The 27,816-nt window shown below is 45.0% G+C and overlaps 1 protein-coding gene and 1 long non-coding RNA gene across 4 annotated transcripts; one reads left to right on the top strand and one right to left on the bottom strand.

The window, feature by feature from the left end:
* Positions 1-126: 126 nt before the first annotated feature.
* Positions 127-24,908, bottom strand: LOC131566112 (uncharacterized). Of its 3 annotated transcripts, XR_009275520.1 has the most exons (8): positions 24,873-24,908; positions 24,039-24,147; positions 21,796-21,893; positions 13,683-14,024; positions 12,666-12,845; positions 8,771-8,857; positions 5,543-6,629; positions 127-1,269 (listed from the first exon to the last, which is right to left on the bottom strand). It is a non-coding gene; the product is annotated as an uncharacterized LOC131566112 (long non-coding RNA). The 3 variants fall into 3 exon arrangements; XR_009275519.1 differs by lacking the exon at positions 127-1,269 and having other exon boundaries at positions 5,463-6,629; XR_009275518.1 differs by lacking the exons at positions 127-1,269; positions 5,543-6,629; positions 8,771-8,857 and adding an exon at positions 8,875-11,032.
* Positions 6,408-21,304, top strand: LOC131566111 (myosin heavy chain, skeletal muscle, adult-like). The gene is made up of 38 exons (XM_058817318.1): positions 6,408-6,643; positions 6,722-6,865; positions 6,957-7,113; positions 7,673-7,700; positions 7,798-7,912; positions 7,998-8,090; positions 8,220-8,283; positions 8,380-8,478; positions 8,580-8,683; positions 8,774-8,912; positions 9,847-9,965; positions 10,065-10,214; positions 10,727-10,897; positions 11,409-11,718; positions 11,819-11,901; positions 12,565-12,652; positions 12,751-12,868; positions 13,131-13,254; positions 13,688-13,824; positions 13,915-14,170; positions 14,720-14,962; positions 15,063-15,239; positions 15,325-15,470; positions 15,558-15,648; positions 15,739-16,128; positions 16,371-16,497; positions 16,591-16,709; positions 16,979-17,175; positions 17,711-17,894; positions 17,974-18,139; positions 18,311-18,435; positions 18,621-18,929; positions 19,033-19,236; positions 19,516-19,641; positions 19,736-19,906; positions 19,997-20,101; positions 20,242-20,337; positions 21,040-21,304. Exons 1-38 carry the CDS (start codon positions 6,437-6,439, stop codon positions 21,190-21,192), a joined length of 5,835 nt encoding a protein of 1,944 aa, XP_058673301.1. The 5' UTR covers positions 6,408-6,436; the 3' UTR covers positions 21,193-21,304.
* Positions 24,909-27,816: the final 2,908 nt, after the last annotated feature.

Below are 27,816 nucleotides of genomic sequence, written 5' to 3'. Positions count from 1 at the left end.
GAGGAGAGTGGGATGATGACAAATGTCTTGGGTGTGAGGGTCTGCTGTTCCTTTGGACTCACCCAGTACAGCCATTCAGAGAGCCACACAGATCACAGAAGGGTTTGGGTTGAACAGACCTTTAAATCTCACCTAATCCATTCTCTCTGACATGGGCAGGGACGTCATGCTATTTTATTTCCTTCAGTGTTATGATATTGTCAGAAATAACCCACAGAGATGATGTTAGTGCTCTATCATACACATATTTCTGAAAAATCATGCCTGGCAACTCATAATGAAAAAAAAAAAAGTTTGAACCACACCCCTAAATTCCTGTTATGGACAAGGAGAAATGCTTACCAGCATGCAGTTACCACTGAGAATATGTCCAGCCTGTAGTATAAGAATCTCCTGTACTCTGCCTGCCCTGCTGCTCCTCACCTGGTGGAGCTCCTTCCTGCTGTGATGTGATGCATTTTGATGCCCCAATGAGCCCCACAGATCTCTGGCTCTGCCTGCAGGTCACTCTGCTCTTCAAGGACTGAAAGCAACCAAAGCCTGCTGCTTCTGCTGAGGACATTTCAGCTGATGTTCATGAGAAGCATTGTTATGGATTTGGTGCTCTGGAGGGATATGCTTTGGCAAGTGCCATGGAATTAACTGTCTGTTGATTGAATGAAGTGAAATAAAATATTTCACTGATAGCCATGGCTTCAGCTGCATGGGAGTGGCCACCTGGACACATCATCAGCCAGAAGGGACACTTGGACTTCCCCAGCCAGAAGGGACACCTTGGAGGGCTGTCTGTCTTAGGGAATCACAGACCATATAGCCTGAGAGTAGCTTCCAGGGGTAAAGACTACAAAAACCCATTCCTTTTCCTGCTGTTGCCCATACAGGCCATTCTTGTGTTTCCAGTTCATGAACTTGATGAGTCTGAGCAGGAAGGAGGGGGGAGTTCCCAGTGGCCAACACACAGCACCTGCAGGAATTTAGCCTTGACCTCCCCAGCCTGACTAAAAAGTGCCTTCTCACTCCTTATCTCTCAGTTAACTACTGGGATGGGGGGAACAAAATGCACATCTTAGGCCCTGGCAGGGAGGGAGCAGCTGTCTGATCTCTGTCTCAAGAAGGATCTATTTTCAGCATGACTGAATCCTTTCTCCTCCATGGGAATGTGCACCTTGATGACACTGCATTGCTGTGCAGCACAGTCTATCCAGAGATGGCTTCCAGCCTGCCTCCTGCCATTTATCTCTGCTGTGCTTTGCTTCTGTGAAGTTCACCCTGAAGAGATGGAAATAGAATGGACAGAATATTAATGGTTCCCAGGAAACATTGCAGTCTTTTTTTTTTTTTTTTTTTTTTCTTTTTTTTTTTTTTGCTTTGAGGTGCTTGCACTTCGTTCAAAAGATTCCTTCCTGGACAGATGGACAGATTTCTCCTCTCTGTACCTGGATAGAGGACACATGGCAAAATTTCTCCTGAAGTAATTTTTGGGGATCTAGAGAGTGAAACTACAGTGAAATTTGAATCATCCATTTCAGATTAGAGACTATTTCTTTGTAAGAAACCACTATACCAGTGTCATATAAATGGTACTTGGTGGAAGAGAGGAGCTGCATAAATTAAACTAAATCCAAAGCAGATGCTCAGTAACTTAGGCTGCTTTTCAGGGATCCTTATGACAGCTGACCAAACACTTCACTTTCCATGAGCTTTATGTCATACACTACATCAGGGAATGATGGGTTATTTGCCCAACCTTTTTTTTGCACTTGCTCCTGTGTCCTCTTCCAGCCTCCACAAATGTAGTGTCTTTCCCCTGTAGACATTGAGAGTTCATACACTACCTGCATACACAATGCATGCTCTTACAGCTACCATTGCTTTAGCCCTATTTTCCTTCAAAAAGATATTAAAAAACAGCAACTCAAAACACTGAAAGAGAAGTTCTTGTTTTCTGTGTTCTTATTTCGTTAATGCAAAAGAGGAAAAAAGGAAATGGGTATGAATTTAGAGCTTTCAAATGAAAGTAGTTGACATTTTATTATTTTATCTTTTTTTTATAACTTAATCAGCAATATAAACATGGTAGTAAGGTTTGAATCTCTGTGATTCTACAATTGCCATTTAACATTGTGTTTTCTGTGTTAAGGATAGTGTGTAGCTGAGTACTGGTGAGGCAAAACCCTGAGGTGAACCTGGGACCCAATGACACACAAGTGCAAACCCCTGAACCTGGAGAGGAGCAAGCCCAGGCACCAGTAAATGCTGGGTGCTGACCAGGTGAAAAACGGCTTTGCACAAAAAGAACCTGCGGGTTCTGGGGGACAGCAAGTTGAACATGAGCCCACAATGTGTCATTTATGTGAAGAAAGTGAATGGTGTCTGCATGAGGAGTGCTGCAGAGAGAGGTAATCCCTGCCCTTAACTCAGCACTGAGGCCACACGTGGAGTGATGTCCAGTGCTGAGCTCACCAGTATAAGAGAGAAACAGAGCTACTGGAGAGGGTCCAGAAAAGGGCCAGTGACATGAATGAGAGACTGGAGCATCTCCTAAGGGAAGGCTGACAGAGTAGAGACTGTTGAGTCTGGAGAAGAGAATAATCAGGTGAATCATATCCATGGATATAAATACCTGGAGGTGCACAGAGGATGGAACCAGGTCCTTTTTATTGTTGCACAGTGACAAGACAAGAAGCAATGAGCACAATCTAGCACACAGATTTTCCTCTGTGAAAATCTGGGAATGCTTTTTTCCTGGAAGGGTGACTGAGCACTGGCACGAGTTTCCCAGAGCTATTGTGAAATCTCAATCCTTGGAGATATTCAAAAGCCATCCGGATGAAAGAATCTCTTTCATTGTTGTGTTCTACTTCACAACCCTCTTCTGAACCTCTTCAAAAAAGGTTTTATGTTCTACCACTGGTCCATGGGGACCTACTGACACTAAATTTAATCCCCAAATCACTGGTAAGTGTCAATACTTGGAGACACCTCAACTCACTGACTGCTTCCCATTCAAACCAGACCTTCCCTCGGCTGCCTGCCCAGAGCTAGCTGGCTGTGTGCCTCACTCCTGCCTCTTGCACAGCTGGGGCCACATCCTGCACAGCACAACAGCAAAAACCCAAAGAGCTCTCTGGGTAGAATGGCTTTGTTGTTGGCCACTGGAAAGCAATGTCCCCAAAGTCAGGTGATCTAGCCCAGCACTCTCAGCTAAAAAATCACAGAATCATGGCTCTAGGTGGGATGGAGCATGGGGAAGTGCACTGCCTCACTCACAGGGCCTGACCTGCCCTTCCCATATTTTTCCCATATTTAGTTTTCCCATATTTTTTCTTCTCAGAGTCATCTTGTGACATATCCTCATGCATCCCAAAATGTCTCAGGACATCAATCTTTCCAGTCTCTCACACCTGGTTATAGGAAAAGTCCTGGTTAGCCAGGACTGATGATAAATGATGGAGAGTGGCTGGGCAAATTCTTCCCACAGTTCCCTCAGTGGCCTCAGGTGAATTCTGTCTGGCCTCACAGATTTGTGGGTGTTTAAAATCAGGAGGTTGCTGACTAATTCCTCCTGGATTGCAGGGAATCCATTCTGCTCCTCTACCTAACAGCTAAAGGGGCTGGGTGCCCTTCATCAACCACTCCTTCTGTTGATGACTGAGGCAAAGAAGGTGTGAAGTACCTCAGCCTAAATCTGACAGGATATCAATCAACTCACATGACGGTGCTCTGTCCCTAAAACAAGACCAGTTTCTCTCCAGTACGACCAGTAAATCCCCTTCCTTCCCCTCCCCCCCCCCCCTGCTCCATCAGCATTGTCCAGGCATGTCTGCCACCCCCAGAGCTCTGGTGTACCCGTGGTGTTTTGGATTAAGTGTGCAAGATATTTGTAATGAACTGGAAGTGCCCGACTGAGGATGTATCAGGTAGAGAGCATCTGGGACTGCATGCTGACATGATGTGTTTGTGCATACATCCAATTATTTGTCAGTAGGTATTACTGAAAAGAGGATTTTCCTGCCATTTGTAAGTAGGTGTGCTGGTTTCACTTGGAAGGCATTTCAAATCAGTTATTCTTCCTAGGGTTAAGGATAAGTTAATTTGCCAGCAAAAGCAGGGAGCATCTTGCTCATTGGCACTAACCCGCAGACCAGGAGTTTCAGCAGGTATAACCCATCACAAAAACAGTTTTTAGAGAATCTCCCACTTATTTCCAATCTGGAGTGTGTGCAGAGAGGCACACAGGCACAGTGTGTGTGTGTGTGTGTGTGTGTGTGTGTGTGTGTGTGTCTGCGCCCACTCTTCCTGATACCCCTAAAGCTGCCTCACATCTGTCAGAGCCATCAATATCAAAAGCCCAGGTAGAGCCCAGCCTCTCCCTGCTGCAGTGTTTGGCTGACCACCCTGGTGTGCCTGTCACCCTCCTCACCTCTTCTACCTCTTCTACATCTTCTACATCTTTTTCCCTGCACTCTTTTTTTCTTTCAGGGTTAAACAATCAAAACTGTCAAAAAGTTTTAATAACACTAATTTATCTTTTAGCATCCTGTTTTATCTATTGTGCTGCTGGGGTAGCTGCAGCAGACACATACCATGCAATCCATCCCAGGTTGTGCAGTGAGTCGGTGGGAAAGGCAGCAATAAAATCCATAAGTCCTGAATCCAAGTTCTTTAAGTGCTTTGACTAGTCTAGATTCCCTCCTTAACACCCTTGGAAGATTGTTTATAGACGATGTATTCATATAGCCACTAAGACATCAAAATTTTCTAATTATATCTAGTCATGTCAAATGACAATTATGCCCTTAGTTCAGTTTGCCAGACAATGCTTCACCAAAGAGGGTTTGCCAAAATATTTTGACCGAAGAAAGAGGAGGCATCTGCAGCATCTGCAGGCGAGATCGTATAAAATGTCCCTGCAACACGTCTGCCCTGGCTCCACAGAAAGCTCCAAGGTAAGGGATGGGGTCTGCAGGCTGCAGGAAGGGGATGGCAGCCTAATGTGCCCCCACATTCCTGCTGCCTCTGGTGCTCCTGTGCAGGAGGGGACTCCATTACAAATCTCTTTTCAAGGCACCTACCTGCATGTTTTCACTCTTGATTTTTGTGCAGCAGCAATTTGGGAATTGTCATTTCTGTTTTACAGCACTGACCAGCTGCCAGCTCATAAGCCACACATCTGGTGTCACAAGAGGTAAGAAGCTGATTTACCAATTTATAGGAACAGAGACAGATCCTTTTGGGTGGGGTGTCAAGAGGTTTTACTGGTTTGCCCTATATGCAAACCTGGTGGGATTGCAGTAAAAAGTGATGAGGGTGCCCAAGGCTGTGTTTTAAGCCTCTGAGTACTGATGAAAAAGCAGAAAATCCCCATGGGGACATTCATCGCTTCTGCTTAACTGACCTTACATAAATCAAGGAGTGCTGCCTTCCCAACTTTGCTATGGCAGGAAGAGAATGGGACCAGATAAGCACAGCAGGGAAAAAATGCAAAATCCTGTATTCTGCTTAAGAATATATTAATTATTAAATCATCTAACATACAGACCTTCTAACCACCTTTGTAGAGTGCCAGAATTCTCAGCTTTATTAGATATCCATTTTCTTACTCCAGACAAAAAATATATTTATTACCTAAAGAATAAAGAGGGAATAAAATTTTATTGTAGCTAGAGGATTTTCAAGTGCAGTTGGCTAAATTTAGGTACCCTAGATGTTTAATAAATCAAAAGTTTTGAGAATTCTCATGTTCCTAGATTTTTTCAGTAAGTATTTATTTAAGATATTAATAAAGCCTTAGAAATTCCAATTTCAATGACTGAATTTTATTTCACCTAAGTCAGAATTTTGGGGCTCAAATTATTTAAATGTTGTAGTGAAGTGTGACAAATGCATAGAGCAATTTAATTGTGACAGAATATTAAAAGGTCACAAAGTCTGCTCTCTTTGTTTTGTATTTTTTTTTCCAGTGGAGAACTTCATTAGCAAATTATTAATTACCCTACCATTAAATAGGTAAATGTCTTACAGATTCATTGTTTTCCAAAACTGTAGGTCACCTATACTACAGTTTTTCAGTAGTTTTATTTCACTGTTCATCCTTTTTACAATTTCTTCTATTTCCATTCCTAATAGGGATGTCTTAGTGAAACTTGTTCAACAAATTCACTCTTGTCTTACAGGCACAGTATTCTTAAAGCACCAAATCCACAGTTCTGAAAAGGTCATCAATGAATGTTTGAAGACCTAGACTGCATCCATGAAAGCCTCTTGTTTTGACATAAAATTAAGTTTCGAGTTATCTCATGTTAAAGTACCCTGAGAATGAAGAGACACCAAGGCACAGGATGAAAATTTCCCCAAATCTTACAGAAGAAATAATCAGTACCATATTTTTTCTCCTCAGAGTCATTCGCTGAGATATCCTCAGTAAAGGGCAGCCATGGCCTCTGGAGATGCTGAGATGGCTGTTTTTGGGGAGGCAGCTCCTTACCTCCGAAAATCGGAGAAGGAGAGAATTGCAGCCCAGAACAAACCTTTCGATGCCAAGTCATCAGTCTTTGTGGTTCATCCCAAAGAATCCTTTGTGAAAGGGACAATCCAGAGCAGGGAATCGGGAAAAGTCACTGTCAAGACTGAAGGGGGAGAGGTGAGTCAAAAACAAGGTTCAAAAACAACATTTGCTTCCCTCACTGGGTTCTTAGCTGACATATAAGGATCTTTGCAGACCCTGACCGTGAAAGATGACCAGATCTTCTCCATGAACCCTCCCAAGTATGACAAAATCGAGGACATGGCCATGATGACCCACCTGCACGAACCCGCTGTGCTGTACAACCTCAAAGAGCGTTACGCAGCCTGGATGATCTACGTAAGTGGCAGCAGCAGCTTCCTCTGGGCAGCCTCAGGAGCTGCTGGGCCAGGCTCAGGGCAAGGCAACGTGCTGTGTCCCTTCCTTGCAGACCTACTCGGGTCTCTTCTGCGTCACTGTCAACCCCTACAAGTGGCTGCCGGTGTACAACCCCGAGGTGGTGTTGGCCTACCGAGGCAAGAAGCGCCAGGAGGCCCCTCCACACATCTTCTCCATCTCTGACAATGCCTATCAGTTCATGCTGACTGGTGAGTGTTTGGCCTCCCTCACAGCAATCTAATCAAAAAAGCGCTGCTGATTTCACTGGAGCATGTGAGAAGCCAGCTGGAGCCACCAAGAAGCATGACTGTGAACTTGGTCGATTTATGCAGTAAACAATTTCAAGTGAAACTGACCTAGGAGCATTCATGAACTTATCATGGTGAATTATTTATATTTAATTGTACAAAATTCTACACTCTCCTACTGCGAAATAGTACTTGGCTCAGTTTTCTACATTTTTTCACTGATAAGAAAGAAAAAGTTATTTTTTCTTGTATTTGAACTTGGGTAGGTACTTTGGTTTCATTTCTTGAGGAAAATTATGTGAAGGAAAATGATACACAGCTTGTCTCAGGTCCAGATGTCTCTGACTGTTCAATGTATCCATTTGGGCTTATGCTTAATACTACTAGGACATAGAAGGGAGTTGGGTAGTCTTGGACTTTTTGAAGAATCCCCAACTTTGGTTTGCAGTTTTACTTCTCATTCAGCTTAGCATTACCCAGACCAGCTGCTAACACATCTGTCATTGTTCTGCTTTCACAGATCGTGAGAATCAGTCCATCCTGATCACGTAGGTACCCCCCTGCGCGGGTCCCTGCGGGGCTGCCCGGTGCCAGGGCCCCTCCTCCCTGACCACGCACCCTCTGCTTCTCTCTTGGCTTTGGCAGCGGAGAATCCGGGGCCGGGAAGACTGTGAACACCAAGCGTGTCATCCAGTACTTTGCAACAATTGCAGCCAGTGGAGACAAGAAGAAAGAGGAGAAGTCATCAGGCAAAATGCAGGTGAGTCAGGAGGGACAGACTGAATGCTTGGCCTGTCATTGCCCTGTCAACCAAACACAGTGACTGAATAATGACATCCCTGCAGGGAACGCTTGAGGATCAAATCATCAGTGCCAACCCACTGCTGGAGGCCTTTGGAAACGCCAAGACTGTGAGGAACGACAACTCCTCACGCTTTGTGAGTTCTTGCTTTGCATAAAATCTCTCCCCTTCATGGCAACACACTTGATGCCTGAACAGTTCTTCATGCAGAGGAGACATCAGCAGAACACATCCAGGCTGACCTGCTGCTGCTTCTGCTTCACAGGGCAAATTCATCAGAATCCACTTTGGTGCCACAGGCAAACTGGCTTCTGCTGACATTGAAACTTGTAAGAGATTCTCCTGGACTGCTCCCATCCCTTCCCAAATTCCCCTTTCTATGTACATTCCCACAAGTGATGAACCCTTTCTACCATCCTTGCCAGATCTGCTGGAGAAGTCCAGAGTCACTTTCCAGCTCAAGGCGGAAAGGAGCTACCACATCTTTTATCAGATCATGTCCAACAAGAAGCCAGAGCTAATTGGTAGGAGACATCCCTGAGCTTTTGAGAGGAAAATCTCTGAACAACATTCAACTCTTTTACAAGATTAATTAAATTTAACCCACAAACACATTTGTTTTCAGAAATGCTCCTCATCACCACCAACCCATTTGACTTCCCTTTTGTGAGTCAAGGTGAGATCACTGTCCCCAGCATTGATGACAAGGAGGAGTTGATGGCAACAGATGTAAGTAATGTACAAGAGGCCAAGGTCAAGAGACACAGGTCATGCATCAGATAACATGCAAATATTTCACTTTGTTCATTGTATTACCAGAGTGCCATTGACATCCTGGGCTTCACTGCTGATGAAAAGACAGCCATCTACAAGCTGACAGGGGCTGTCATGCACTATGGGAACCTGAAATTCAAGCAGAAACCAAGAGAGGAGCAAGCAGAGCCTGAAGGCACTGAAGGTATTATCAAACTCAATAATTAACCCTCTGTAAGCCACTACATATGTTGAAGACAGCAAAAGTTTTTCATTGTTAGACTTCAGATTCCAAAGAAAACAATCATCCAGGAAAAAACAGCTGTCCCTTGTCCTTAGTACATGAAATCCCCTGATTTAAGGACTTACATAACTTATGCTATAAACAATTAATACTTTAAATTGGTCTTCATACTCTTTCAAGAAGTAAGGCATTATGGATGTTCCTTTAGTCATACCTTTGCTGGAATATGGCTTGCAATTGTGAAACAGCCCAGTGATTCAGTTCTAACATGACAGGGAACCATGTTCCCATGCACCTTCACCTATGAGGTGCTCAGGGAAGTCAGCTGTGAGAGGAGTTATTTAATTCCTTGCCTTTGTTGGCATAGGGCCTACAACCTGTCTTCAGTTCTGTAAACAATGCCTCCTCTTGTTAAAGGACAAGGCAGGTGGGGAGCACCCAATAAGTTTTATTGAATATCAGAAACAAAAGCTCAGAAAAGGCTGTAGGATGTGGATTTGAAGGAGAATAGGGATATTATCTCTGCATTCCACTCTAATTATTTTCTGGTTTTGATCACCCGAATGTAGATCAGTACCTGACTGTTATCACTGCAGCTCCTGAGCTGCCTGTGTACTGCACTCAGACTAGCAAGCTTCAGTTTTCAGTTTTGTGCCAGTAGATTTTTGAAAACTTCATTACTTTTTGCATGTTGCAGTGAAAAATTTCAAACTGATTATTTTTAGAAAAGCTCAATGTGCATAATGGCAAGTGTGATGTTACAAAGATTCCCTCTACAAGAGTCTATCAAAAGTTTTCAAAAACTAGAAATTTGAACCATTCAGCCTTTAGGGAATGCTCTAGGATTCAAAGCCTGCTGGACATAAAATTATTCCTTTTTCCCCTGGCTTTTCAGTTGCTGACAAGGCTGCCTACCTGATGGGTCTGAACTCAGCCGACATGCTGAAGGCCCTCTGCTACCCCCGAGTCAAAGTGGGGAATGAATACGTGACCAAGGGCCAAACAGCACAGCAGGTAAGAGACATGCTGCAACCTGTAACCATGTGTAGAATGAATATCCTTTTGATTCTCCTGTGCCTCGTATTGTAACTCCAGGTATTTTTTTCCCTGTAGGTGCACAATGCTGTGGGTGCCTTGGCAAAGGCGCTTTATGAGAGAATGTTCCTGTGGATGGTTGTTCGCATCAATGAACAGCTGGACACGAAGCAGCCCAGGCAGTACTTCATTGGTGTGCTGGACATTGCTGGCTTTGAGATCTTTGATGTAAGTAAGATTTGGTAAGAGCTATTTGGAAGTGACAACTGAATGTTACGATCAATTTGAGAGACATTTTTAAAGAGAACATAATATTATCACATGATTATAGCTATTTGTCTTTTTTAAGTAAAAAAAGGACCTTTCAAAGGACTTGTGCTATTTCAAGATGTGCAAAATCAAAGTACAATATGGTCCAATCAAAAAAGTTCATTGTTTATATGATCAGGCCCAAGACAGTATAAAGACATGTAATCACAATAGTCCTAAACTTGGGCTCTTTCTCCCAGTAACATGGTCTCATTTTAAACAGGATGTATAATTTATCTTTAAAGTTTGTGAATGAAAACAATTTCCTTGTGGACAATTATTTTGAACCTTTTCTCTTTTTCAAATTGTAATGAAACAGACTGAAGAAATGCATGGGAAGTCAAGTTAACTGCATTCCTTATTTTTAAAAGAGGAGGTCTTGCAATTATTCCTGCATCTTCAAATATGTATCTTTTTTATTTTATTTCCAGTTCAATAGCTTTGAACAGCTGTGCATCAATTTCACCAATGAAAAACTGCAACAGTTCTTCAACCACCACATGTTCGTGCTGGAGCAGGAGGAGTACAAGAAGGAAGGAATTGAATGGACATTCATTGATTTTGGGATGGACCTGGCTGCCTGCATTGAGCTCATTGAGAAGGTATCCTTCCTTTCAAATCAGTTCCATGCATGGAATCTCTTGGTCTCATTTTCCAAAGGGATCTTCTATGTTCATGTTTCCCTTGTGCTGGGTAGCCAAGAGCTGGAACAGCACTCCAGATGTTTCTTCTCAGAGCTGAGTAGAGGGGAAGGATAGAGGGGAAGGATTAACTCCCTTGAGCTGTTAGCAGCACGGTGTAGCTGAGGATGTGTTGGTGCCGTTGCTGCAATGGCTCACGTTCAACTTGTCCAACACATCTGTGTATGCTCTGATTTTACAGGGTACATTGTCAACACAAACAAAATTAATTTCTATTTCTTTTATGAGTAATTTTGTGTTCAAAAATGTAAGTATCAGTGTGATCAATACCATTTTCTAGAAGAAAATGGAATTAAATAATAATACTTTCTTATGTGTATTTCAGTCTATGTTCCATTACTGAGCCTAGGTGAAGATCATTATTGCCTTGAAAGATAAATTATAATTGGTTTCTTCTTGTGATTTCTCCCAGCCCATGGGCATCTTCTCCATCCTGGAAGAGGAGTGCATGTTCCCCAAGGCAACTGACACCTCTTTCAAGAACAAGCTCTATGACCAGCACCTGGGCAAGTCCAGCAACTTCCAGAAGCCAAAACCTACCAAAGGCAAGGTTGAGGCCCACTTCTCCCTGGTGCACTATGCTGGCACAGTGGATTACAACATCACTGGGTGGCTGGAGAAGAACAAGGACCCTCTGAATGAAACTGTCATTGGGCTGTACCAGAAATCATCTGTGAAGACCCTGGCTTTACTCTTTGCCAACTATGGTGGAGCAGATGCAGGTTGGTTCTTTGAATTCCATGTTTTCACTGATTTACAGCTTGCAAAAAGGAATCAAAAAAAGTCCAAAAAAATCTAAAATCTGTTTTATTTTCAATTTAGCTGAGGCTAGTGGTGGTGGTGGTGGCAAGAAGGGAGGCAAGAAGAAGGGTTCTTCCTTCCAGACTGTCTCAGCTCTTTTTCGGGTACAGTAAAGAAATCATTATTTCCTCCTAAGTCAAGGAGTAAACCCACCAATTACTACAGCTAGTCTTGTTTTGGCTTGTTTCTGTTAAAAGATTCTGAAGTTCTTGGGCCCCATTCTCCTAGGAATAAATTCAGTCAATGTACTCATACTTCATTTCACTGAATGCACAGTTTTTCCATTTGTTTAAGGCTGGAATTCATCTCAGCACACCCTACAAGACAAATGTATAATCTAGACATTTAAAACTCAGCTGGTTGGTTTTGTCCCTTTTGCTTTCAGTAGGGAAAACACAAAGGTAGTGTGCTCCATATGACCCTGCCTAAATACCTACTGAAGAATGCTTGACACTGTCTTTTAGGGGTACTGCTTTATCTCTCTGGGTATATCCAATAGAAAATGGATATCTTTTCAAATGAAGGCATTCCACTAGAGTCAGTGAAATGTATTAAAATTCTATATTTAAGAGTACAGTTTTTCCTAAACATTACTCAGATTACTAAGTTAATTATAGCAAATATCTGTGGAAAGTCAGAAAAACTGGTGCAGAGAGCTTGAGTTCAGGGTTCTGCTGATTTTCGTATAGTATCTCATTTAGGAGGACTTGATGCTTACGGCAGAAATGACATTTGCTAATATCAGCTTTTCTTAATGACTCTCCCAGGAGAATTTAAACAAGCTGATGACCAACCTGAGAAGCACCCACCCCCATTTTGTACGGTGCATCATTCCAAATGAAACTAAAACACCTGGTAAGAGACTTACATGTACATTGAAGGTTTTCAGTGTGGTGCAGCTCTTCCTCACTGTATTACAGAACATGGCATGTATTTGTGCTCTGCATTGCCAGGTGCCATGGAGCACGAGCTGGTGCTGCATCAGCTGCGCTGTAACGGCGTGCTGGAAGGGATCAGGATCTGCAGGAAAGGATTTCCCAACAGAGTCCTGTATGCAGATTTTAAACAGAGGTCAGACTTCATTCTCTTACTGGATCACCTTACCCATCTTAGCTTTTGAAATCTAACCTTCCCCTCCTGTGCCTAAAGTCTTCCCTAAAGTTTCAGTTTAACAAGTGCTGTTTATTCTCAACAGTTCTTGAGACTCTTTCTTGCTATGTACCTGCCAGCTGGTCTCAACAACAGACCTCTTCATATTCACAGAATCACTTAGGTTGGAAAAGACCCTTAATATTCTGGAGTTCAAAGCAAGTCCTTCCATTTTCTTTCTCAGATACAAAGTATTAAATGCCAGTGCTATCCCAGAGGGACAGTTCATTGACAGCAAGAAGGCATGTGAGAAACTTCTTGGATCGATTGACATAGACCATACTCAATACAAATTCGGTCACACTAAGGTAAAAGATTGTTTGCTTCAAGTGCTACGTGGTTTTGGTTAGCATGGTTTAATACTCACACTCAGATACTCCAGAGAGCACATGAAATGATCCAATAGGGTGTAAGAAATATTGTAAAATAAATCAACCAGATTCTTGATTACTCAACACTGAATGAACTGAAATTCATGGTATTAGGATGATTTAATTAAGGGTTAATCAAGTTCCTATTTAAGACAAAGTTGTCGAATAAAAGAATCATGGGTGAATAAAAATCAAAGAAAAATATCTGGGTATTATAGTTCCTCAACTGCAAGTAACCAGAAGCCTGGAGTTATAAAAGAGTGTCTGCCACCACATATACTCTTTGTGGGTTTGATTTTAACTTCCATAGAGTATGGGGGCAGGGTATCAGGCTACTGACACTGCATCTGTTTTCTTGTTCTCACCTAAGGTGTTCTTCAAAGCTGGGCTGGTAGGCCTTTTGGAAGAGATGAGAGATGAGAAGCTGGCACAGCTCATCACCCGCACCCAGGCCAGATGCAGGGGCTTCCTGGCGAGGATGGAGTACCAGAAAATGGTGGAGAGAAGGTAGACTTATCTTTAGATCAGGGTCACTGTACTTGGTTTATTGTGTCATCGTGGTGTAAATATGGAATATTAATTTAACTTATCTTTCAGGGAGTCCATCTTCTGCATCCAGTACAACATTCGTGCATTCATGAATGTCAAACACTGGCCGTGGATGAAGCTGTTCTTCAAGATCAAGCCCTTGCTGAAGAGTGCAGAGTCTGAGAAGGAAATGGCCAACATGAAACAAGAATTTGAGAAAACCAAGGAAGAGCTTGCGAAGTCTGAGGCAAAGCGGAAGGAGCTGGAGGAGAAAATGGTGAAACTGGTGCAGGAGAAAAATGACCTGCAGCTCCAGGTTCAGTCTGTGAGTACCACCATCAGGCATTCTCCTAATTCTACTGTGACTATCAGGTTGCTATTTACAAGTACATTTTCAAACCAAATAGAAACTTTGATTTAGTTTAGTTCAATTGTAGTTCTTTTAGTGGTGCTCTAAAAGGTATAACTAGCTTCTATAAGGACTGCGAGGTATCTGCAGTCAAAATATTACTTAGTAGAAAAGTGACACTTTTCTACAGTACACACTGAGATATTCTTATATTTTATGCTTATCATGCACTTTGATCCTATGTTTGATATTATGAGATAATATTGGACTCTATACCCTGCACAAATACATAAATACTCATATCTTCAGGTAGATTGCAAAGGAATTTACTTGGTTTTAGCTTTTAAACCTGTCTGCTTCAAAACTAAAAATATAAAAATCAATTTTATATTATAAGTCATTCTGTTGGAAAGTGAATCAAATTTTAAACTACAAAACTGCTATCCAAGACCATGCACTATGAAGATTAGGTATCTCAATATTCCCTGAAAAAGCATATGCCTAAAAATGGCATCTCCTTACCAGGAAGCTGATGCTTTGGCTGATGCTGAGGAAAGGTGTGACCAGCTCATCAAAACCAAAATCCAGCTGGAAGCCAAAGTCAAGGAGGTGACAGAAAGGGCTGAAGAAGAAGAGGAAATTAATGCTGAGTTGACAGCCAAGAAGAGGAAGCTGGAGGATGAATGTTCAGAGCTGAAGAAAGATATTGATGACCTTGAGCTAACACTGGCCAAGGTGGAGAAGGAAAAACATGCCACTGAAAACAAGGTATGAGGTAGAACCTGTCATTTGCACTCTGGAAAAACTTGTCTTGTTAGAAAGTTTCAAGCGCCATTTTCTGTCTGTGCTTGCTCCCTTCTTCTCAAAGGTGAAAAACCTGACTGAGGAGATGGCAGCCCTGGATGAGACGATTGTGAAGCTGACAAAGGAGAAGAAAGCCCTCCAAGAGGCGCATCAGCAGACCCTGGATGACCTGCAGGCAGAGGAAGACAAAGTCAATACTCTGACCAAAGCCAAGATCAAGCTGGAACAGCAAGTGGATGATGTAAGCACACAGATATAGAACAGGAAGAGGACAGGTATGGAGTCCAAGCTGGCTGGCAGAGCCCTGATGGTCTTGTTGTGTTTAGCTGGAAGGGTCCCTGGAGCAAGAGAAGAAACTGCGCATGGACCTGGAGAGAGCAAAGAGGAAACTGGAAGGAGACCTGAAGCTGGCCCAGGACAGCATCATGGATTTGGAGAATGATAAGCAGCAGCTGGATGAGAAACTGAAGAAGTAAGTGTGGCTCTGGGGCACCTGAGTGCTGGACTGCAGCACTTGTCTTGTTTCTTTGTGATCTAACACAGTTCACTTGTCCCAAAGGAAAGACTTTGAAATCAGCCAGATCCAGAGCAAGATCGAGGATGAGCAACTTCTAGGCATGCAATTTCAGAAGAAGATCAAGGAGCTGCAGGCAAGTCTCTGTGCCTTTTGCCCTGCCTTGCTCAGGCTCAGCTCAGGCAGGAGGAGGGCACGGCTGTGAAGGGTCCCTGCTGTTCTTCAGGCCCGCATTGAGGAGCTGGAGGAGGAGATTGAGGCAGAGCGAACCTCTCGCGCTAAAGCAGAGAAGCATCGCGCTGACCTGTCCAGGGAGCTGGAGGAGATCAGCGAGCGCCTGGAAGAAGCAGGAGGGGCCACAGCAGCTCAGGTGGAGATGAACAAGAAGCGTGAGGCAGAGTTCCAGAAGATGCGCCGTGACCTGGAAGAGGCCACGCTGCAGCACGAAGCCACGGCTGCCGCCCTGCGCAAGAAGCACGCGGACAGCACAGCTGAGCTGGGCGAGCAGATCGACAACCTGCAACGCGTGAAGCAGAAGCTGGAGAAGGAGAAGAGTGAGATGAAGATGGAGATTGATGACTTGGCCAGTAACATAGAGTCTGTGTCTAAAGCCAAGGTACACAATTATATTTATTAGGAATTTGATAGCAATGTGGTATTTTTTCTTTAATCTTATATGGTGTAATTTTTATCAGGTTGTATTATAAATGCTTTCTCCAAATCTCATGTGTAGAAGTTTGGGTGCATGCACAGTCCCAAGATGTCAACTGCATCTTCTGGACATATTTTCCTGCTAAAACAAAGCAGGATCAAGGTATTTACTCTTTTTTTTTTTTTTAATGTACAATTGATATCTAGGCAAATCTGGAGAAGATGTGCCGCACTCTGGAAGACCAGCTGAGCGAGTATAAAACAAAGGAGGAGCAGAATCAGCGCATGATTAGCGATCTTAGTGCTCAAAGAGCTCGTCTCCAGACAGAATCTGGTACAGCCTTTCCATCTGTAATTTGGAAATGGAGAACCCCATAAATTGCTGTCTTGGCTCTTAAAATTTTATCTCAATTGCAAACTTTTTTAGGTGAATATGGACGCCAGGTGGAAGAAAAAGATGCTTTAATTTCTCAGCTGTCTAGAGGGAAACAGGCTTTCACCCAGCAGATTGAAGAACTGAAGCGGCAGCTAGAGGAGGAGATCAAGGTGAAGATACTCACATTACATATGAAATAAATATTTGACATAATACTGTTTTTTGGAAAGTGTTCAAGGCTTCAAAAGGTGATTTAATTAAAAGTTCAAACCATTCCTTTAGACGATGCAATCCAGGCCCTTGCAGTGCAGGACTCCCATGTTTTTATGAGGCAGTCAGTTAACCTCTATCTCTTTGGGACCTTTATCAGTGTATAAGTACCAGTGAGAGAAATTTCTCAGGAAACACCTACTCCTTATCGCCATATTTTTACCACCAGGCCAAGAACGCCCTGGCCCATGCCCTGCAGTCCGCTCGCCACGACTGTGACTTGCTCCGGGAACAATATGAGGAGGAGCAGGAGGCCAAAGGGGAGCTGCAGCGAGCCCTGTCCAAGGCCAACAGTGAAGTGGCCCAGTGGAGAACCAAATACGAGACGGACGCGATTCAGCGCACGGAGGAGCTTGAGGAGGCCAAGTATGTGAGCTTTTTGTGGAAGGTCAACATAAGTCAATAAGAGAAACTTAAAGACATCACTGAGATTTCCAAAGGCAAAAGCCTGGTAGAAGGTTGAGGAGTTCTATGAAAGGGAAAAACACAAGGAAAACAGGCTATATGACAAAGAATGAAGGGAAAGGGCCTGTACGGGATTGTGCAAAGTGTAGAGGGATAGCAAGACTGCAGAGAAGCTGTGGCTGCCCTATCCATGGAAGTGTTCAAGGCCAGTCTGGATAGGACTTGGAGCAAACTGGTCTATTGGAAGGTGTCGCTGCCCAAGGCATGGAATTAATGGATTTTTGATGTCCCGTCCAACATAACACAAAAAATTCTGTGACTCTATGACTCTATGAAGACTTTGGGGAAATGAAATAGGAACAAATGACTGGAAGGGATAGGCTCTGCACCACGTGCAATAGTGCCAAATACTAAGAAGTGTCTCAGTGCCCTGCTGAGTATGATAATCAATGTCCACCAACATTTTCAGTTAAGAACCGTGCTTACTACTTCCCAGGAAGAAGCTTGCCCAGCGCCTGCAGGAGGCAGAGGAGCATGTTGAGGCTGTCAATGCCAAATGTGCCTCTCTGGAGAAGACAAAGCAGAGGCTGCAGAATGAAGTGGAGGACCTGATGATTGACGTGGAGAGATCCAATGCTGCCTGTGCTGCTCTGGATAAGAAGCAGAAGAACTTTGACAAGGTCTTTTGGCCTCCAGCACCTGGCCAGAGCAGGGCCTTGTGATGGCCACAGCCCTACTCACCCCCCTGTTTCTCTTCAGGTCCTGGCAGAATGGAAGCAGAAGTATGAGGAAACGCAGGCTGAGCTGGAGGCCTCGCAGAAGGAGTCACGCTCTCTGAGCACGGAGCTGTTCAAGATGAAGAATGCCTATGAGGAGTCCTTGGACCACCTGGAAACAATGAAGCGGGAGAACAAGAACTTGCAGCGTAAGTCCCTGGCCCTCTGCTCCTCCCTGGCCTTTCTCACTATCAGCCATTCCCATCATTGTTCATGGCTCTGTGTCTGCAGGTCTGCAGAGATGCCTGTCCCCTTGGTGGGGCAGAGCCCTTCCCATTCTGCTCTGTGCCTGACCATGCCATTGATCTTTGTTCCCACAGAGGAGATTTCTGACCTCACGGAGCAGATTGCGGAGCAAGGAAAGGCCATTCATGAGCTGGAGAAAGTGAAGAAGCAGATTGAGCAGGAGAAATCTGAAATCCAGGCTGCTCTGGAGGAAGCAGAGGTATATGACCATAATCACTGGTGTCTTCATTAAACAAATGAAGAAATAGGGTGGAAAGGGCCTGGGTTGTCTTCTCTTCTGGCTGGAGAGTGCAGACAGCTGAGATCTCTGCAAATTTTTTGTCATGCCCTAAAAGGAAGCAGTAGGTTTATTGATGTTATCAATGCTTGTGTCCACTTGTCCAGGCCTCCCTGGAACATGAGGAGGGGAAGATCCTGCGCCTGCAGCTTGAACTCAACCAGGTGAAGGCTGAGATTGACAGGAAGATAGCAGAGAAAGATGAGGAGATTGACCAGATGAAGAGAAACCACCTGCGAGTTGTGGAGTCCTTGCAGAGCAGTTTGGATGCTGAGATCAGGAGCAGGAATGAAGCCCTGAGACTGAAGAAGAAGATGGAGGGAGACCTGAATGAAATGGAGATCCAGCTGAGCCATGCCAACCGTGTGGCTGCAGAGGCACAGAAGAATCTGAGAAATACACAGGGAGTGCTCAAGGTTCATTCAGCAAAGCTACAGAAAGATAAAAATGAGATGCCTAACATTTTTGCCACTCAAGTGCACACTTACACATCGTAATTTCTTTTCTCTTTCTTACCAGGACACCCAGATCCATCTGGACGATGCTCTCAGGACACAGGATGACCTGAAGGAGCAGGTGGCCATGGTGGAGCGCAGAGCAAACCTGCTGCAGGCTGAAATTGAGGAGCTCCGGGCAGCCCTGGAGCAGACGGAGCGGTCGAGGAAATTGGCTGAGCAGGAGCTTCTGGATGCCACAGAACGTGTGCAGCTCCTGCACACCCAGGTCAGGGAACAAAGAGCTCTCTTGATACTGACCAAACACAGAGGGCTAGAATTTACCAGAGAACCAGCAGTAGAAATTCCTTAAAACTCCTCTCCCCAAGGAGAGGCATGTTTTACATATCTTCGCCAAGCCCACCTCTGACATTTTGTAAACAACCATTTTAACAATAATTCCAGAGTAAGAATTGGAATCTGGAAGGGGAACGTCTTTGTTCAGGCAGAAGGTGCATTATGGCTGGTTTTAGAATTCAACTCCTGCCATGTACTTCCCATTGCACAGAACACCAGCCTGATCAACACCAAGAAGAAGCTGGAAACGGACATTGCCCAGATCCAGGGCGAAATGGAGGATACCATCCAGGAAGCCCGCAATGCTGAGGAGAAGGCCAAGAAGGCCATCACAGATGTGAGTTGGGCGCTCCTGGCATTGCTGATGGTGAATGTACTCTCCCCAAAATATCTCCCGTCCCAAAATGGCTTTGACCTTTTGCTCTGATCAGGCGGCCATGATGGCAGAAGAGCTGAAGAAGGAGCAGGACACCAGTGCCCACCTGGAGAGGATGAAGAAGAACCTGGACCAGACGGTGAAGGACCTGCAGCTTCGTCTGGATGAGGCCGAGCAGCTGGCACTGAAGGGAGGGAAGAAGCAGATCCAGAAGCTGGAGGCCAGGGTGTGTAGGGCTGGGGCTGTGCCTGAGGGATGTGTCCCTCCTTGGAGAGACATTGGCAGGGCAGCTGCAGGGCTGGGCTTGTCCTTGCAGGTGCGGGAGCTGGAAGGGGAGGTTGATGCTGAGCAGAAGCGCAGCGCTGAAGCCGTGAAGGGTGTGCGCAAGTACGAGCGCAGGGTGAAGGAACTCACCTACCAGGTAAGGCAGGAGCTCTCCTGCTCTCACCGGGCTTTCTCACAGTGAGTCACATTTTGCACACACCATCCCCAAGGGGAATTGTTAACCTCATGTAATGCAGAACCAAGAATTTACTTTCTTTCCTGTTTGTCAAACGTTAGTCTGAGGAAGACAGGAAGAATATTCTCAGGCTGCAGGATCTGGTAGACAAGCTGCAAATGAAAGTGAAATCCTACAAGAGACAATCTGAGGAGGCCGTAAGTATCTCTCTGAGTGCTTGGCAAGAATCACTTTCCCAGAAGGTAGTTTGGCCATTGAGTAGACAAATATAAGAAATTTAGAAGATGCCAATGGAGATGCTCATCAATTTCACATGCTTTCAAATTCTCTAAAAGGCTCACAAAGTAGACTCGCCTTTGAGAATGAAAACAATGAGCCTTTAAGAAGACTTCTGAGGAGGGCAAATGCACATAGCATTTTTTGCATTAGAAGCACAAAGCAACCTGTAAGGATTTTTATGAATTATACCAGCAATACAATATATATAAAGAAATTTTGGAAATACCTTATTTTTTAGAATTTTTGATAGCAGAAAGGGAAGGTGTAGGCAGTCCCACCCCAAACCACTTTGCATTTCGCTTTTAGAATATTGCAAGGAAACTTTGCTTGTTTCTGGGCATGCAGCATTCAGGGATGGACTGAGGATCCTACAGCCCCTGAATTTATGATTGTCTGAGCACGGCTTCTTCCACAGCTGTGGAAACAGTCCTGCACAGAATAGGGCTTCTGAGTTAGTTAAGGGGATATGTAAGAATGACCCTGAGATCTCATCAATCTCACTGTGAGACTTTGTACAAGCAGTGGTGGGTGGAGTTTGGAGGTTTGTGACTTTGCCAGGCCAAGGCCCAGAAGGAATGAAAACCCCAAACTTCTCACAAACACCTCCTTCTCCCTCTCAGGAGCAGCTGTCCAATGTGAACCTGTCCAAGTTCCGCAAGATCCAGCACGAGCTGGAGGAGGCCGAGGAGCGGGCTGACATTGCAGAGTCACAGGTCAACAAGCTCCGAGCCAAGAGCCGCGAGTTCCATAGGAGGATAGAAGAGGAAGAGTGAGCATGTCACCAGGCAGCAAAGTGACCTGAGGGCTGCACAAAATGTGAACCTCTTGGTCACTTTTTTTCTTCTGCCGTGAGCCTTAGTACCCACCTCAGTGTCTAGTGAATAAAAATTATAGTAGATTCTTCTGCATACACACTGTGGTCAGTGGTTTTGTTCTTCTTTGGGTTTTGTCTTCCTTGGGCAATTGCATTGCAGAAGAAGTTTCCTTACTTTTCCTCTCTGGGACAAGGGAGAAGCAGGGGTCAGTGCTGGATTGAGGATCTGCAAACTTAGAGACTGGCCACTCCTGAAAAATCCAGCCTGTGCCCTCTCCTGTCTCAAGCAGCTCTTTGTCCAGCTCCTGCCTTCAGATCCTCCTAATGCTTCTGCCATTGTCCTTTCAGCACAGCTCCTTTCCCATGTGAGAATCAAGAGAGGGTGATCCTTTTGCTTTTTCTTTTCCTACTCTTGTTTGTGATGCAGGCCGTCACAAAACCTAAGCCCTGGTTTAGGTTTTGTTTTTCAACAATCTCAACACTGAAGAGAAGTTGAAACTGACCACTCTGATATTTTTTTGTTACACCCATGACAGCAATGTCCCAAGGGCTCTCATCTTACCTGGCTCCCAAGTGCAGCCTCAGCAGCTCTTGCTGGGAAGTCCAGCCTGATTCCAGTGTCACTAAAATGCATTGACAACCAGAACCTGTCAGTGTTGTCTATGGAGAGAAATGGGAGATTGTTCTTTAGGAGCAGACCTCAGGTTTCAACCCACACCCTTCAGAATGCCACCCAAGGCCCTGCAGAGATGCCAGACTAGTACTTCCTTCTCATGACACTGTACAACTTTCCCCAGGGCTCCTTGGCAGAATCCTAAACTTTTTCCTCCCTCCTGGCATGAACGTTTGGGTGCCCAACCTCACCTAGAGGCCGCCTGCTCCTCTTGGGAGCAGTCCCACCTGAGGGCATTTCCAAAGCTTCAGGTAGGTCTGCATAGAGTCTAGAGGGCACATAAAATCTGTGAGTATGTCTTGACTGTAATTGCTGGTACAAGCATTAACCTCAGAGACTCAGGGACAGGAGCACACCCTGAGGCAGGGCCTGCCCTGAGCACAGCTGGGCACTGATGATGGCACTGAGGGCTGCCCTGTCCCACCAGCAAACTCACAGCTGCCTTTGCCCTCACCTCCTGCACTCCTGGGCCACACAAAACTGCCCCTCAGCCTCCACAAGAGCCAGTGCTGGAGGAGGGGACAAGGCCCAAAGGAGCTTTGGAGGAGGCCCATGGCAGGAGGATCGGCCCATCACGTGTCTCCTTTCACGCTCAATGCCAAAGCCCAAAATAACCCCACTCTCCCAAGGCTCCTGTACGGGTCGTGCCTGTTTGTGGGGATGATCTGCTTCCACTAATAGCGCCTGAAGACATTCCTGGGCGGGTAGGCTGCCTTGTGTGTGGCACTGCAACGTGCTGCCCTGGAGGAGCTGGACACGTGTGCTGTGTCCCAAGGCAGCAGCTGCTATTCTTGTCCCAGAGAGACTCAGTGCAGCACAGCTCCATTGCCAGCTGAAAGGTTAAACACCAGAATGGGGCCCGAGCGTGCTCTCCCTGCTCAGAGACTGAATCCAGAGTGTTCCCCTTTGGAGCCCATGCAAAGGCCCTGTGCCAGCCCAGTGCCATGGCCATCCCCTGTTGGGATGTGCTGTTCCATGGGCAGCACAGCAGCTGCCCAGGTACTTCCAACAGCTAGCATTTCACAGCTGCCATCCTGGAGTTCCTGGGTGAGGATGAAGTCTGAGGCAGGGCCTGCTCTGAGGTTCAGCTGCTATCCATGTCCCTTTGCTCAAGCTGTGCTTTCCCAGCCCTCATGTAGGGAAGGATGTAGGGCTGTACTCCAGAGTACGGCCTGGAGTGTCCCGGGAGTATCAGGGCTGCAGGAGAAGCCCTGGCCGGGCTGGTGCCTCTGACATGATGGTTATGGAGACTCAGCCCTGCCTGCACCTTGACTCCCCTGGCCCTCTGGAGAGCTCAGGAAAGCCGTGTCCCACCCAGGGACAGTGACCGTGGGCAATCAAAGGACACTGAGCCCAGGACATCAGCTGGGATGGTGGCTGTGCCATTCCCCTCAGGCCTTGGCTGTTGCTCTGACAGCATAGGTGGCATCAGCTTTCTCCTCAGCTTGGGCCTTGTCACTTGACAGAAGTTCCTTTAGGATCCTTGGCAGGAAGCCAACAGCATTATTCCTGGTGAGAGGAGCAGGGGTTGCCAGTCCCAGGGCCCCATCAGGCTCCTGTCAGTCACAGGGAGCTCCCGGACAGCAGCTGACCAGGCCTCTGCTCCAGCACCCAGTGCCAGGGGATGGCAGCCTGGAGCCATGGAGGGGACCCTGCTCGGGGCCCTGCTCCACTGCAGACCAGCAGGGAGATCTCACTTTCTATGGGTTGGCCTTGGTCAGTAGAGGATCACAGTAACATCACCTATGTTCAGGTAACACTTAGGAGTTCAGCAAATGAACATTTGAGAAATGAATCAGTTAAAATTCCTCCATGAGCTGTTAAGTAGTTAGACACTGCATTCTGCTCAGGGATTCCATAAATACAAATTACTGGAGGTAGGAGAGTTCTGTACAAGTGCCATTCTATGCTGATGATCCTTCCTGAGCATCACTTTCAAAGGCAGGAAGTTGGGCTACACAAACCTTTGATCTCACAAGGATATCTTATTTTAGGTTATGACAGAGTTTCCTGCAGAGGTTAATACCATGCTCCTTCATTGTTTCCTTTTCCTTCCCCTTCCTTCCTGCTGTCATAGTTACTCGCTGCTTCAATTACCTCTTCCTGCCTGCCAGGTTGCCCACCCCACTCACCTGCTGTGTAATTAGAGCTCCTCAGCTGCTTGGCAGGGGATAGAAAGGGCATCCCGAGCGTCACCTCTCTGGATGGGATCTCCTGCCCAGACCTCTTCCGCTGATGTGCCTATGGATACAAGATGAGTGTGAATCGCAGCACACGAGTGGCATGCTCTTGAAACTACCCATCCTCTAATCCCAGATTATGGATTTATTTGCCTCTCATGTTCAGTTATTCAATTTATTTGCCTCTCATGTTCAGCTTAAACGCACTCCAAGACTTCCAAGAATACCACTCTGTGGGAACCTACTTGGAAACAAATTTATAATTAAAGCTCCCCCCCTAGGACAGGTGCATTCCATTTATTTGACATGTAGTGGATGTAAATCACATTAAGATCGACAAAAGTTAATTTCTGACTAGAGCAGAAGGGACAGCAAGGCCATCACAGCCCCTCCATGGCCAGCCAGTGACATTCAACTTATCTCCACAGGTTCTCACACTTACACTCAGAAATTTTGAACATTTCTTCACATTTGCCATGGTAGAGAATGGGTGGCCTATTCTTTACCTGCAGCTTTTAAGTCTTACCAGTTATGGTCCTCAGTGGTTCTTCCTCAAAACTCATTTATTGCTTCCAGAAATTGCCTCAGCCTATTCCTTAAGCCACATTTATTAGATATGTTAGTTCAATGGCAAATTTACTAATCAGATGTCGCATCCAAAATTACGGACTGAGCATGTTCTCCTCATAACACTGAGCATCTTTCAACATAACATTGAAAGCATGAACCTTAATGGAGTGACACTGAATTGAAAGCCAATCTTTTATAAGGAAAATGTGCTCTTACCCTCTCCAGGGTGTCCAGTCATATCCCAGCAGAAGTACGGGGGTGAGCAGTGCTGCTACAGAGCAGTGCTCTGACATTTCTGCTTGCCTTCTGCTAACATTCCTGGAAGCTCTCATTTTACACAGAGGGCAGCAGAAAAGCTGCTGCAGCAGGGGCTGAGCATTCCCTCTCAGACTGTCCATGACAGGCTGCAGAGAAAACTGACCTCTCTAGGCAGGCCCTACCTTAATGACAGCAGGGCCAGCGGCAAACAAAAAAAAATCCTGCAAGGATTTGAGATCCCTTTTTTCTGGCAGTGGGGGGAAATAATGAGCAAGTCAGTCAGACTCCTTGCTCCACCATTGCTCTTTCTAGAAGAGTTGTAAGTGATTCTAATTGACATGACTTTTGTATCTGCTACTGTCACTATCTCAGCCTCTGCTGTTTTGAGGTGATGGCGATGTTTTTTACCTCAAAAGTGCTGCATGCTGATGCCCTGCTTCTAGAATTCAAATGTTGCCACTTATTTTGGAGGTATAGTATTCCTTACAGAGTGTGACAAGAAAAAACATTAGACCAGAAAGTGATATTCTAGCAGCTAGGTCTCACATTGCAATAATGTTTTTTAAGGCAGAATCAAGGCACCAAACAACATACCTTTTTTTTTTCCTAGAATATAAGGACACTGATACTAAATACTCATTTCCCAATAGAAGTGAATTTAGGCAATCTATACTGAAACTATATCCTTTTCTTGAAAGATTCCTGCAAATCCTAGCTAATAACTAAGGGGAGGACTTGGCAATGACTGTCACTCAGTATTCTGGGCATAATGCCAAACAGTTTAGCAGACACAGGGAAAATAAAAGAGATGAAGGTGGTGTGTCAGTACCCTAAAGAGACTGCAGAAATAAAAGCAGGAAAAGAAATCAGAACAATTGCTCCTCCTCTTGCCCTGTACTCTCCAAAATGTGACGGAGTCATGAGGTCTCCATTTGGGTTGGAAAAGACCTCTAAAATCATTATGTTTAACCATTACCCCAGCACTACCAAGTCTACTATTAAACCATGTCCCCACACAACTTTTAACTCTCTCCAGGGATGGGGAGTCCAGCACTGCCCTGGGCAGCCTGTTCCAGGGCTTGACAACCCTTTCAGAGAAGAAGGAGTTGGACTTCCTTAACACGATGTCACTTCACTCCCTGGAGGAGGACTCAGCAAAGCCAACCACTTGCCCTCTCCAGGGCACCCTAAGCTCTGCCCAGTTGTAAAAAGAATTCTTTTATCAGGAAATAAACACCACAGTAATTATATTTCACTCTGCAACAGAATTGGGTTTTTTTTAAGTTACAGGAGAAAATAAACAATCACCCCAAAGAAAATGAAATGGAGAACGTTTTAATAATTTTGCTAATGGGAGGAATGAAATAAAGTTTTACAAGGAGGAAGCACATGGTGAAGAGCCTTGGTGTCTTACCCAGAGAGCAGCTTGTTGTGTGATAAATTTGGAGCTGTTGGAGGGGGAGAATGTGTCTCTATCCCTATTCCAAAATATGCTAAAATTTCGAGGAAGAGTGGGATGCAGTGGGCTTCCAACCAATTCATGAAACCAGAACAGGTGCCCTATTGGGTTTCTCCCATTTTATTGTTGCTTACTGTAAAGTTTAAGGACTGAGACCAAGAAAGCAAAATATTGGCACTGCCCTCAAAAAGTGAGTTGAGGGAGGGGTGCTGAATTCATTTGTCAATAAAGCCACCAGCCTTGCTGCACTGTAGTTCTCTTGGTTTCCCCATAAGCCCTATTAATGCCATGGTATTTCATTGGTCACCTGGCAGTCCTGTGATATATTAATGGATTCTTAAGTAGGAGCTTTCACTCTGTTTGGAAGCTTCACAAGTTCATCTATGAGTTCCCCATGATTTTTGGACATCTGTATTTGAGGATTGAGAAGGAAAGAAATCTGCCATGAGACTACTAAACTGATGAGAAGGGTCTAAAATCAGCTTCATTATGGGAAGAACACTTAAGCTGAGAAATAACAAGGGAATAGCTGCAAGCGGAGGGATTTTACAAGGAAGAAGGGGAATGTGATCAGAATTATGGAGGTAATGTAGGACAGTGTGCATCACAGCAGCATAGTCATGGGACAGTATGGACTGTGTAGGAAGAATACACAGGGGAAATGAGAAGGTTTTATGCTTTATGTCAAAGTGCTCCTCATTTGTGCAGTGCTCCACTGTGGGGCTGCAGACATCCTGTTAGAAACAGGAGGAAAATGAGGATGTTGTGATAGAGTCTGTTATGGGCCACCTGAAAGAGACAAAGTACTGAAGGGATTTCCACAATTAGTAGAAACTCAAGTCTCCTCTGCCTTAGGGATGTTTTCAGCCATGTGGACATCTGCTGTGAGGGCAACAGCATCAGGCAAGCTCTGACAGAAATTCTTGGGCAGGCTGATGCCAATAGCCCAATGTGAATTCTGGACAGGCAAAACTGAATATTGGAAGCAGGGATGAACTTGTGATAAACATGATCCCAGATGGCACCTCAGACTGCAGCAAATACATGACTGGATGAAGGATCCAGCAGAAATCTGGGGAGATAAGCAACAAAATTACCATTCTGGGCTTTGTAAGATTGAAATTCATTGCATTCCAGGAACTGCTAGTTAGCACACCCTTTGCAGCAGCTGTGAAGAGACTGCTCAGGAGAGATGTGCTTTAGAAACACAATAATATTGACTTCTGGGGGCTATTTTAACCCTTCACAGAATGCTACATTACATGTATTGTCGTAGATCAATTCTAAAACAGATTTATTTTCAGCTATGTCCACAGCTGTATTCAAACCAGGTAAGTCAACACTGCTTTTCTTTCACACCCTTCTTAGTGATTTCTACAAGCACTCACTGGCAATGAGTACTAGAACCCAAAATAACATCTGCCCATAATGTATGGAGCAGTT

This window comes from Ammospiza caudacuta, chromosome 19 (assembly GCF_027887145.1).
Source record: "Ammospiza caudacuta isolate bAmmCau1 chromosome 19, bAmmCau1.pri, whole genome shotgun sequence".
NCBI lineage: Eukaryota > Metazoa > Chordata > Aves > Passeriformes > Passerellidae > Ammospiza > Ammospiza caudacuta.
This window is presented reverse-complemented; position numbering and strand designations above follow the sequence as displayed.

Excerpts from the sequence above, each read along its gene's own strand:
- LOC131566111 (XM_058817318.1), top strand. The coding sequence starts at position 6,437 with ATGGCCTCTGGAGATGCTGAGATGGCTGTTTTTGGGGAGGCAGCTCCT. Across the intron at positions 14,171-14,719 it reads TGCAGCTCCAGGTTCAGTCT|GAAGCTGATGCTTTGGCTGA; the intron begins GTGAGTACCACC and ends TCTCCTTACCAG. Across the intron at positions 16,710-16,978 it reads AGCTAGAGGAGGAGATCAAG|GCCAAGAACGCCCTGGCCCA; the intron begins GTGAAGATACTC and ends TTTTACCACCAG.